This window comes from Gadus chalcogrammus, chromosome 13 (genome assembly GCF_026213295.1).
Source record: "Gadus chalcogrammus isolate NIFS_2021 chromosome 13, NIFS_Gcha_1.0, whole genome shotgun sequence".
In the NCBI taxonomy this organism is placed as follows: Eukaryota; Metazoa; Chordata; class Actinopteri; order Gadiformes; family Gadidae; genus Gadus; species Gadus chalcogrammus.
The window spans coordinates 18,006,098-18,018,518 of record NC_079424.1 but is presented as its reverse complement, the minus strand read 5'-3'; the positions used below and the strand labels follow the sequence as shown (position 1 = coordinate 18,018,518).

General features: G+C 44.2%; 2 protein-coding genes across 2 annotated transcripts in view; both read right to left on the bottom strand.

Moving 5' to 3' along the window:
* Positions 1-1,728: 1,728 nt before the first annotated feature.
* On the bottom strand, positions 1,729-3,308 carry il19l (interleukin 19 like). Its single transcript, XM_056605268.1, has 5 exons — positions 3,159-3,308; positions 2,818-2,880; positions 2,534-2,686; positions 2,247-2,309; positions 1,729-1,958 (listed from the first exon to the last, which is right to left on the bottom strand). Exons 1-5 carry the CDS (start codon positions 3,303-3,305, stop codon positions 1,851-1,853), a joined length of 534 nt encoding a protein of 177 aa, XP_056461243.1. The 5' UTR covers positions 3,306-3,308; the 3' UTR covers positions 1,729-1,850.
* A 3,291-nt stretch (positions 3,309-6,599) lies between these two features.
* prelp (proline/arginine-rich end leucine-rich repeat protein) overlaps positions 6,600-12,421 on the bottom strand; it is a 6,795-nt gene continuing 973 nt past the window's right edge. Inside the window, exons 2-7 of the mRNA XM_056606718.1 lie at positions 9,801-10,236; positions 9,146-9,331; positions 8,784-8,941; positions 8,040-8,236; positions 7,372-7,447; positions 6,600-7,211 (exon numbers count right to left, since the gene is read on the bottom strand). Of these exons, the coding sequence (XP_056462693.1) occupies positions 7,121-7,211; positions 7,372-7,447; positions 8,040-8,236; positions 8,784-8,941; positions 9,146-9,331; positions 9,801-10,229 (1,137 nt within the window). The 5' untranslated portion in view covers positions 10,230-10,236 and the 3' untranslated portion in view covers positions 6,600-7,120. The remainder of the gene's footprint in view (positions 7,212-7,371; positions 7,448-8,039; positions 8,237-8,783; positions 8,942-9,145; positions 9,332-9,800; positions 10,237-12,421) is intronic.

The window sequence follows — 12,421 nt, the reverse complement described above, 5'->3', positions numbered from 1 at the left end:
CCCGCTACTGAACCCCCCCCCGGTATCAGGCTGTTGTTCTCATAACCTTTTTAGATGTCTATGTACTCATCTTAAGCTTAGTTCTTTTAAAAATAAACATGAAATTCTTCTAACCGGATTGGTTTAAATTGAAAGAGAAAGTAAGAGAGACATGTATCCCTTTGCTCAATAAACTTGAAAAACAAGTTAATGCTGAGCTACAATGTTTAGTGAGTTTCTATACGCACAATACGGTGTTTGGTTCATTGATAAGAAGTGTATTGATGGAATCCCAGTATTGCTAAAGCGAATGTGACCTTTTAAAAAGTGCAAAGAACACAGTAATTGGTCCTTTCTCACGGTTCATGTCTGAATGCTGAATGTCTTAATGTTACATGTGGATATTATTTAATAACAAAGACATTGGAATGCTAGTTACATGTAGGATGTTATTAAATTACATGGATGATCGGAAGTATTTTCATGCTCTTGTTTTTTTTCAATGCAATCCCCCGGTTCCCATTAAAACAAACAACAAATCAAATAATTATATTGTAGTGACAGAGACATAAACATTTTTCACACTATAAATCAATCATCAAATGCTATCTTTTTCAAACATCACACATCACACAAGTGATGCTTATAGCATGCTTTCAATGTTCCTCACAGAGTGAATTTTAGGGTTAAATAATTCACAGTGTAGGCCTACTAGGTAAGTAGGAGGACAGTTTTTGTGCACTTTATGTGAAACCTAAGGATATCCGCTCTCCTTATACAATAGACGTGCTGACACATTTCCATGTGAATCCCTCAATTTCAGCAAAGACTCTTGGGTAATGTCATGGATTGCACTTTTTGAGTCGTGAGTTTTGTGACCTTATAAAGATCCTCAATTCAACACATGTTGTGATTCCTAGCAGAGCTTTAACGAGAACGCCATTCACAACAAATTCATTCACAAATCCTTCTGTGGAAAGCAGTTTGTAATGAGCGACTCATCCTATCACAAGGCCACAAGCTCTTTGCTCAGTATTCCACGAAAACAAGAGTGAAGATTCTTTGAGTTTTTGTTCAGGCTTTTTCTTTGAATGATCAAAACCTTGTAAGAGCACATTTCTGTCAGAATTTGACTCGTTCCTATTATCTTCTGTACACTGTTGTCCCACTGAGGAGGTGATAATCATAATAGAAGGATATATTCCAATTACTACTCAGTGAATTAGCTAATGCTACAATCTAACGCTATTTTAATTAAAGATACATATCGTTAAGGCCTGAGGTAGGATTCAGACTTTCCTAAATTTCCTGAGTGTGAAACTGACAGGCCCACTGAGCGAGCAGCGAGGGAAATGTATGTAAAAAGTACAAATAATACTTAGTAAGAATCCGTGACAGGTCTGTAGGGATGACTTCCTTCACTGAGTAAATGTATGTATTACTCATGGTGAAACCTTTTTCAGCGGATTTTGTAACTTCTGTGAAGGCTCATGGGAAAGATTTCAGAAAGTCCCTAAATCGGTCTTTCGTTTGCATTTATTTTGTTTTTCTTATTAAACTCAATGTAAATAACACAACAACAACATAACAATAGCACAAAAGCGCAACAATAATGGTCAAATTGTACATTTAAATAAATATCAATTTTAGTGTAAAAAAATATGTTTGCTATTATAAATATTAAAAAAGATGGAATAAGTTAAACTTCCTGTTTACAGTTCAAAGGGAAGTCTTCTGTTCATAAATATTCATAAACAAAATCATAAATACAAAAGTAATATGCCATATAACTTAATATCGACTATAGTATCAACTAAAGAGAAATTTAAGATGCAAGCTAACACAGAACAAAACAACTATTGCGGTCTTCATCAGCGCATCAGGAGGCCAGTTTGATGTGGCTGTCTGAAGCTCTCCATCCAGTCCATCATAGTGTCCAGCTCCCCCACTGCCTTTACAGATGCCAGCGTCACGTTCAGCTGCTCAGTGGGAGCGAGACATAGAGAGACATGGAGAAAGAGAGAGAGAGAGAGAGAGAGAGAGAGAGAGAGAGAGAGAGAGAGAGAGAGAGAGAGAGAGAGAGAGAGAGAGAGAGAGAGAGAGAGAGAGAGAGCAGTGGAGAGGGGTGGGTTAATATTAGAAACATTTTGTTTCTGTGTGCTGGTCAAAAATCTCACGTGACAATCGCACACATGTGGGGGATTGGACAGCGCAAGGCTATCGGTACATAATTACTAGTGGGTGGCTGATGGCATGAATGTACATACCTTTATAAACTCTGAATGGACAGAATCCATGAGCCTATGGGTCTCCTCTGTGCACTGGCAGTTCTGGATCAAACAATAATATAAGAATATTAGTAATAATAATATTAATCATCTTGTTTTATACAAATTTGGTTATACCCAAGCTTTGTGTGTGTGTGTGTGTGTGTGTGTGTGTGTGTGTGTGTGTGTGTGTGTGTGTGTGTGTGTGTGCGTGCGTGCCTGCGTGTGTGTGTGTGTGTGTTTGTGTACCTGTTTGTGTGTGTATGTGTGTGTGTGCTACAACTCACACAGGGTTTAAGCTCTCTGCGGATGCTGAAGAAAGCATTGGCGAGCGCACTGGCTGATCTCTGATCCTCCAAGCCAGAAGAAGAATAACTGCTGAACACTCTCTCAATGTAGAAGCGAAGCAGCAACTGCAGAAAACAGCAGGACTGCCCCTCCTGTCCAAGTAAGATTATAATGGCATTTTATGAGTCAATGATTCAGGATTGAAACTAAAACAAATATTGTAATGATTATGAAGAGAGATGATGAGGTATAAGGTTTAAACTGCAGTGAAACAGAAACTCACCTCAACATTTCTTAGTGTTGGCAGCCTCAGAAACCTCACAGTTATCTCAGTGTCTCTTCTTAACTATATATTTACAGAGAAATGAAACATCTGTTACCACAAGAGAACACAACCTCACAGTCTCTACTTAATTACACATTTACAGAGAAATAAAAAACGTTATCACAAGAGAAACCAACCTCAATGTGCCTTCTTAACTAAACATTTATTAATGATGATAATAATTAGTTATCATAAGCGTTATCATAAGCGTTGCACAATCAAAACAAGGGGTTGGGGTGCTGTTTGATTCACCAAAGTGATACTTGGTGTTAATGTGTAGGGTCAGCTCCAATGCTCACCACGTCCGGGCGCATTGCATTGTAATGTCTGCGCAGTTCGCTGGTGTGGGCGCCCACAGAGCAGCCTCCCAGGCGCAGTCTGCGACTCTGAGCCAGTCCAGCCAGAGAAGTGATGATGACGAGCAGGCAGATAGAGAGGACCTTCATCGCTGTGGTTAACCTGTGAGTTGGGTGGGGCTACAAGAGATAGCGTCTCATCAGGATCCCGGTTCTCTCAGTATGGCTGCGGTGAAGATGAAAAACCAGGCCACTGTTCTGATCAAACCATCAACCTTGCTTTCAGGTTTTCCTTTTTGCTTATGCTCACCTGTTGAGACACCTTTACAGTTGTTCCAACATATTAACAGTGACATTTTGTATTTAGAGACTCACAACATAATAATTGACCAAAATAGCAATGCCGCTTCTTGTTTTGGCTAAGAGGATGATGATCAAAAGAAACAAATAAAAATGTACAACTAACTTTCTCACCTAATCCTTCATTAAATAAACTAAATAATACCTCAACTTGTTGAAAAAGCCTACACAAACCTTATTTTTTTAAATAAGTGTCTATGTAAGTCAGTGAATAGCTGAATCACAGATACAGTGCATCACAGATATTGATACAGTCCATCACTATAATAGGAATGAGTCAGACAGGATTTTTTAAAGAATATATGGGTACATACATAGGTTTTCCTAAGCGTCAGCATCTGACAACCATGACAGAGTTCAATTTGAATGGCTGCTCAATAATATGAATAAAACACCACAACACAACAAGTAATGAAACAAAATAAAATAAAACAGTAATAAAGTACAGGTCATAGAGTTCATCAAACTGAAAGCCAAGCAAAATGCCTTGCAAGAAATCCAGGTCATCGCCCTCCTCCTCCCCACTGCCCTTCCTCATCATGAAACACCACAACCTCCATTCAAACTCACCGGTAGTTGGTGTGTGTCCGAGTAATTCTCAAAGCAAGAGGAGAGTGGAAGATGTGTATACTAGTTCCACAGATGTCACCTCTTATACTTTTTCAGGTACAGGTAAACACACCCACACACTCACACCTTGCACTGACATAATTGATTTTACAGATAGGAGGAAGTAACCATCAATATTAGGAATATCCCAAAATGTTTTCATCAGGCATTTTAATAATTGCAAAGGAAGGAAAAAGGTTTTACCACATAGAAAAAAAGTTTCAACATGTACTTTTCCAAACCTGTCACAACACATCTATCTGTGTTCTATTTATAGCATACCGTTTGTTGTCTGTCTCTGGTTTGCTGTACATGTCATTATATTAGCTACTTAAACAAACTTTGACCCGGCATCACTATACTGTCTCTTAACCTTGATCCCAGACCCTATCACCTGTCATCTTAGTCATGTATGTTGCAGTCATGTTGTGTGTAGCGTTGCGTGTATAGGTTTGCTATATATGTTGCATGCTTCATGCGTTTATGTCGGTACATTAACGTTGTATGCATGTTGCATGTACGTTGTACGTGCACGGTATCGGAGTTGCTTTAGTCAATGTTATAGAACCACTGCGGAAGGGAGGATGTCATGGATCCGTCAGTGATGAGGCCGTCCTATGCATGTGCTACGCTCGTTTCCCCACACTCCCGCTAGGCAGCTCTTGCGTCACACCCTCGTCACCAGTTTACTTCCCTCTGCAGTCTTGGAAGAGCCCCAAAATATGTAGCTGGGAAATTCACACGTGCATGTGTATGGGCACGCACGCCGCACTGGCCGTGCAGCGGAGAATCCTGTAGAGAACAGGCTAGTCTTGTGTTCATGGAAGTGTCCTCAAGCCGGCGCGGAATTGCGTGTTTGCAGTGAGTCTGGTGCCAAGACTTTGCTTACTTCCTTCACGGAAGACACAGTGTGTGTATATAGCCGCCTAAATATTTTATTTTGGTTCGCTATCTCGGGATATTGGGCAATATCCCATGATCTAAATCTCAAACTCCCTTTTCATCACAAAATGTCCCGCTTTGTTCGCTAATAAAAACAAATAAATCCCGGCAAAAAGTGTTATCTTTTTTTTTACTTTATTAGTGTTTACGTGTAGTAGCCTATGTACTAGAACAATTATTCACATCACCTCTAACCCTAACCCTAACCCTCTACTGCGAATAATTGTTTAATATTAAATATATAATAATAGAAAAGAAAAAATAATATATATATATGATACTACTGGAACATTATTGTGGATTTCAACAAAGCTCGAGTAGCTTATGAAAGCCTCAGATTTGAACAAGCTCATTTTCAGAAAGCGCACTTGCTGCTTTTCTGCAGTCGCCTTTTTCTCCAGCAGGGGTCTCCAGGGAGCTTTATGAACTCATGAACCTTGAATTCCTCTCTTCCATGTGCATGCTTCACCATTGCACGGTATATTGAGTATGTGTGGTCTAACAGAAAAAGATGTGCAGTTGTCTCATAGATGTGTAGTAATAGCTCTGTCAACAAATTAGTTTTCTTTTAAATTTTCAATTTAATTAACACTGAGAAAATTGGCAACATATTACATTTCCCCAAAAGCCTGCATAAATAAAAATGAAAAACAAATGCACAATGGTAGAAGACTGTATGTTTTACGACGCACAAGGGCTGGTGGAAAAATCCTGCCTTTTATTCTGGCCGGTAACATTTTAGAGAACGCCTTTCAAAATCCTAGACTGGCTGAGCAACATATTCTCAGGCAGGCCTTCAGGCAACATGCATCCGGAGTAACTGTAGCATAAAGCAACTTAAAACGGTTGATCTGTGCTGGTACAAAGCTTCCACAACAGCGTACAATATAACACTATGATATGTTATAGAAGTAATTTTAAGCATAATATGTATATATATGTATTTTAATAACAATGTAGACGTTTTTTCAACAAAGTATACGCATTAGCTTACCATGGAAAATGATTAATGAAAATGTTTTATTTCCTGTACAAGGCTTTTATACATAAAAAAGTATAATATGTTGTATTATTTTAATGTATAACACAGAATACATTAAAACACACAGGCACATCAAGCACACATTATTTGATAGTGATCATATAAAACTGATTTATTTGATATCACAGGACTTTTCTAACAATTGCTAACAATTTAGTTAGTTACTTTATTTGAAGTAGGGTAACCTCCCTCTTCCCCTTTATTAAAGAGATTGTAAAACCCTAATTGTACATAATGTGTTTGCCACATGCTCATAAAAGCACATCCCTTACCTGTCAGTCAGTGTCTTTTAGTGATTCCGTTAATAACTCTTGTATCTGTATATTTTTAAACACAAACAAATACATCTTCAACTTTAAACACTGATATAGACGCAGAAGGTGACCAGGCTGGTTGTTTTCTGTCGTTACGATATGTCACACTACAGACTGCTGCAGCAGTAAAACAGGACCTGGCCAGGTAAAAATTAATACATTCATTCATTTTGAAGGGTCCCTCAGACTGGACAATAGCTCCACTATATATATATATATATATATATATATATATATATATATATAGGAGTGTATCTTACTGGTTTGTTTCTGAGAGCACCATTTGCACCATTTCATTCTGTTCTGTGTGTCGATGTGTACGCATGTATGCCAGTGTGTGTACTTGTGCACATGTGTATGTGTGTGTGTGTGTGCGTGTGTGTGTCTGTGTGTGTGTGTGTGTGTGTGTGTGTGTGTGTGTGTGTGTGTGTGTGTGTGTGTGTGTGTGTGTGTGTGTGTGTGTGTGTGTGTGTGTGTGTGTGTGTGTGTGTGTGTGTGTGTGTGTGCGCGCGCGTGTGTGTGTGTGTGTGTGTCTGTGTGTGTGTCTGTATGGGATCACATCGGTGCGTGGGTGTGTGTATGTTTTCTCCATGTGTCCATGTGCATACATGTGTGTGTGTGTGTTTCCTTTTTTTCTTTTTACGTGCACGTGTGTGAGTGTGAGTGTGTGTGTGCGTCCCTCCCCCCCTTGCCAGATGTTAGATGACGATGGAGTGAAGGTGTCTGAAACACATGGCTACGTCCATGGGCAGCGGCGGGCTGAGATGGTTCCCGTCCAGACGAAGGTACCTGGGGAGGAATAGCACGTCCTGTCAGTGAGTCTGACCTCCCCAGTGGGCTTTCCAACGGCCTATGACGCATCAACGCATCACGCTCCTTGTCACACGGGTGATGATGACGCCTTCATTTTTGGAAGTGATGAACGGACGTCGTTGGACGATTCACCTACCTCAGTTTGGGCACGAGGGTGATGTCACCGTAGTCGGACGTTGGGCTCTGTGGGCAGATCCGGGTGCCGTTGATACCTGCGTGGAAACACACGCCCACTTACTCTCAACATCGAAAGGAAAAGTGGAGGCTAATTATCAACGGGTGACAGCATGCCACCTAATGTCAGGAAGCTGTTCTTAATATGATGCAGTGACGTAGTACAGTTCTTCCGACCGCCGCCTTGATACCTCAAGGGAGCTACCGGGAATGCCTGCATCCGTGCAAACCAGTCAGTTGAGTGTGATCACTGGCACGAGAGATCACAATCTGTGAGTTGGAAGCAGCATGGCCTGTGTGGGTGTGTGTGTGTGTGTGCGTGTATGAGTGTGCGTGTGCATGTGTGTGTGTGAGTAAGAGTGTGTGTGCATGTGCGTTTGTGTGCTTGTGTGTGTGCGTGTGTGTGACGGACGATTATGACGGTCAAGGTGACAGTGGTGATGGGGAGGGTGATGTTGAGGGGGGTGATGATAATGGTGATGGTAATGATGGTAATGATCATGGTGATGCTGATGGCGGTGATGGTGGGGATGGCGGTGATGGCGGTGAGGAGGAGGAGGAGGAGGAGGAGGAGGAGGAGGAGGAGGAGGAGGAGGAGGAGGAGGAGGAGGAGGAGGAGGAGCCACGTACTCTCGATGCTGTTGTGGTCGAGGTGCAGGTGCTCCAGGTGGGCGTTGAAAAGCGGGATTGAGGCGAGCTGGTTGTGGGACAGCTGCAGGTCTACCAGTGTGGACACGTTGAACACGGCCTTGGGAACGCCCCTGTCGCTCAGCTGGTTGTAGTTGAGCCGCACAAACGCCAGATGAACCAGGCTCTCAAAGTAGTCTCTGATGTAGGCGAGAGAGAGGAACCATGGCAACAGTGTTAAAGTGTTAAAGATGCACTTTATTCATCCCAGATGGGAACGCGAGGGTGTAGAAAGAATACTTCTACTACTGCAGCATTACAAATAAATAATGGGCATGGGGATTTCTTTAAAACAACCGAAACTATATTTGTATTTTCTTCTATTTCATATACCGGTATTTTGGTTTGTTTATATTTTGCCTGTTGGGTATATTTATACTTATGTATTTGCATTTATATAATGATGATGATGATATATACACAAATATACCAACATGTATCTGCATATGAAGAGGAGCAGAAATTGAAATGCATTCACAGTGAATTCAGATACACAGACATTACGGACCAAGTAAGGCATCTTGCTCACGGGCAGGCTGTGGTCACTGGGGATCAAACCCGGCACTACCTTTCAACTGGTGGTGGAACACCTTAACCACTTCACCCTGTGCGTCTGTGTGTTTGTGCATCTTCTCTCCCTGGTAGTTGGCCTGCCTGTTTGTGTGTGTGCGCATTGTGTCTACTTGCTTCGGGATGTCTTCGATGCTGTTCCTGTCGAGGAACAGCTGAATGACGCTGGCCGGGACACCGGCGGGCATCTTCTTGAGGACATTCCGCGCCAGGTTCAGTTGGATCAGGTGGCTCAGGCCCTTGAAAGTGTTTTTCCCCAAGCCGCTGTCACTCAGCTACAGAGGAGAAGACACATCCAGCACTCATGATTGGTTGAGGCTGCCGTTTGTCCTGATCGTTCATACATGAACTAGCTCTTTCCTGCTATGTGCTTGTCTTTAGTTTTTCTTTCTCCTATGTTTAGAATGTTTGTAGAAAACTTGTTGAGTCAGTGTTGATGCAATGTGTTTAGCACTTAAAGAGACTTGGTGACCTCTGACCTGGTTGCTATACAGGTCCAGCAACACCAGGCGCTCCATCTTCTGGAAGGCCCCGGGCGGGATCCTGGTGATGCGGTTCCTGCCCAGCCTTAGCTGCTCCAGGCCAACCGGCAGCGCGGACGGGACCTGCTTCAGCTGGTTCTTCTGCAGGTACAGGTATATCAGGGACGGGATCTTCGCAAACACCTGCAGGGAGAGACACAGCGAACCCCATGGTGCTCAGTTCCTGACCGCTCAGGATTCCCCCATTGTGCTTTCAAAAGATAAGACATGAGAGCTGAGAGAGAGGCTCATTCATTGAAGCGTTACCCCCTACCGCCTACCACAAACGAAAATTCTGCTTTCTTTACTTCCTGTTAGTCTTATTCGCAAGTGAACCATCCCCGGAGCGAGAAGAATTAGAACATGAACAACATGAACTACTAACAAAGACAATAGGAATAAACACGGGAGTTTTTTGACCAAATAATTTGACCGAGCAATATCCAAAACATGTAACGGATTTCACTAAAAGGTCCCCCTGTGTCACCAGTGTCACTAAAAGGGATGTGTTTCCCTACGAAGCATGCTCGGAAGTCCCGCCCTCTCTCCCTTGCCAGCGACACACATTACGAGAGGAGAAGGCCCGGCGGGCGAGGCGACGTCAGGCTCTGACCTCTTTGTCCACCCGCTGGATGCGGTTGTTGGCCATGTTGACCCAGCGCAGCTCGGTGGCGTTGGCGAAGGCCTCGGCCGTCACCTCTGAGATGTAGTTGTTCTGCAGGTATAAGTAGTGGATGCGGGCCGGGATGACCGGGACCTTGCGGAGGTTGCGGTTCTCGCAGTTGAGGGCGCTGGGGTGGGACGGGTCGCAGGAGCACTCGCGGGGGCAGTCGGGGAAGATGGAGGGGGGGCCAAAGATGGGCGGCGGGAAGTCTGTGGGCTCCTGGGGTTCAGGGATGCCCGGCATGGTGGTGGCTTTCCTATCCAGCGGTTTTCTTTGGGGTTTCCTGGTGGGCTTCCTGCCCGGGCTCCTCTGGGCGATCACGGCCTCCATCAAGAGGAAGAGGGTCAAAGCGGACCAGAGTCCCACAACAGCCCTCATGTTGCTCCTGGCCCACACAGAGACAGAGGGGTTACTGGGGGACACTGGGACACAGAGAGAGGCCGTGCACTTGTGATAAGGAAAGACTCATACGCATACACACACACACACACACACACACACACACACACACACACACACACACACACACACACACACATACTCACACACACACACACATGCACACAAGCGCACACACACACACACACAGACACACACAAACACATCCTCATCCAACTCAGCAATATACAGTATACAATATACAATATACAATATACTTATTTTAAATAAAATCCTAGAATCCCGCACAATTGACAAGACAATTGAGAACTTTGTAAAAAAAATAGTTATCCTACATGCCAATGCACTGAGAGAGAGAGAGAGAGAGAGAGAGAGAGAGAGAGAGAGAGAGAGAGAGAGAGAGAGAGAGAGAGAGAGAGAGAGAGAGAGAGAGAGAGAGAGAGAGAGAGAGAGGGGGGGGAGAGAGAGGGGGGGAGAGAGAGGGGGGGAGAGAGAGAGAGAGAGAGAGAGAGAGAGAGAGAGAGAGAGAGAGAGAGAGAGAGAGGGAGAGAGAGAGCGATGAATGATGCTTTTTACCAAATGGGCATGAGTTAAGCAAGCAAACAAGAGCTGGGGCCTTTTTTGTTGTTTTATTCCTGATGTGGCGGAGCAGATGCTGACACAGAGGAAATGAGAGTGAAGACGGGACGATAGAGGCTCTATTGTAGGAGCTGGGCGCCGAGGGGGCTGTGGTGGTGTTGGGGCGGCGGGGGGAGCGGGCGGGGGTTACTCTGGCAGGGTGCAGAATTATTGACCCTGGAGAGGCCTGCAGGAAACCAACAGGACTCTCTTCAAGACGCTGAGGATTGTGATCACAGTGAGGCCGACACACGCTCAAACTTCTTTTGTCGAGTGAACAACTCTTTGTTTTCACTGCGGTTCCGTCCTGCTCTGTTCTCTGGCAGATGTGGCTGGATGGATTTCTTGTTGTCTACACATTTGGTGTACATGTGTATGCAAGACATGTTCTTTTATGGGTGTTTGTTTTATGTTGGTTGTTCTCTCGTTGTGACACACTGGGTAGTGTGATTGTGTGAGTCTGCCCCCCCAGCTGCACACCAAGTGGGTCGGCCCCGGAGCCAACAGGGTGGGAGGGCACTGCGGACGCCAAGTGTATACGATGGGCGTCCTGTTTGGGAGATGCACGGAGAGAAGGGACTCTAAGAGACACAATCCGTCACTCAGACCAAAGGGAACCGCACGATATTGATGTTTGGTGGAAAGTGGGAATTAGCATCGCCATGTTGATAAACGTGGGAGAGTTATTTTTTTCTTCACCCAGAAATGTTTTCTGAGGCAAGATTTTCTTTTGTTTGCGAAGGACCAGGCAGAGCGAGTGGCTGAGAGATGTGTGTGTTTGTGTGTCAGTGTGTGTGTGTTTCTCTGCATCAGTATGTGTGTGTGTGAGTGTCGTCATCGGTGTGTGTATGGCCTGTTTATCTCCAAACGACGTGTCAGAATGCCTCCAGCTGAGTGAGCCTACTGTAAATAATTCAACAAGATTAGTCCTTTGATTAATAATGTAAACGTCCACAAAGGACCCATGTTTGCGTCCAACCCATCATCGACACTTTCCAATGGCACTTTGGGAGAACGCTTCAATAAACACTGTATGATCATGAATAATAACGGAAGAATGAAGCCAGCAGCCGGAGGTCTGTCCAGCCAGGAAAAACAACACCAAACTTTTTCTCTCCGAGTCCCTGACGTTCTCTAGCACTGCCCCCCCCCCCCCAGCACATGTGATTCCACTTTTCCCTCCGTCATTCAGGGCCTCTGGGACTGGGAGCCTCGCAAAAATTCAGGAAGCCTGCCCCCCCCCCCCCCCCCCCCCCAATCCTCCCAAACGTTTAAATAAACAAACATTTAAAAACGTGCTTTTAAGCTGTCAATTTAGCGTTGAAATCGGTGTGGATGGTTGCCGCCTGCTTTGTGTGTTCTATGAATGTAGTTGTGGAAGGAGGACACATGGTACATGTTGGACCCCGGCCCACAAACACTGATTTTCCCTGCTGTGACGTGGGATTAGAAAACATTTCCTTCCGAGGGAGGGGCTGTCTTCCCTAGGACTGCAGCACCGTCTGACTCCTGCCGGACCCACAACTTTATTAGTACTTCTCGCCCTTTCTGTC

What these genes read in the sequence shown, in the direction of transcription:
- il19l (XM_056605268.1), bottom strand. Translation starts at nt 3,305, where the DNA reads ATGAAGGTCCTCTCTATCTGCCTGCTCGTCATCATCACTTCTCTGGCT. An exon ending in ATGCAATGCGCCCGGACGTG is followed by an intron (nt 2,881 to 3,158) that starts GTGAGCATTGGA and finishes GTAAATATATAG; the next exon opens with TTAAGAAGAGACACTGAGAT. An exon ending in GCAGAGAGCTTAAACCCTGT is followed by an intron (nt 2,310 to 2,533) that starts GTGAGTTGTAGC and finishes TGTTTGATCCAG; the next exon opens with AACTGCCAGTGCACAGAGGA.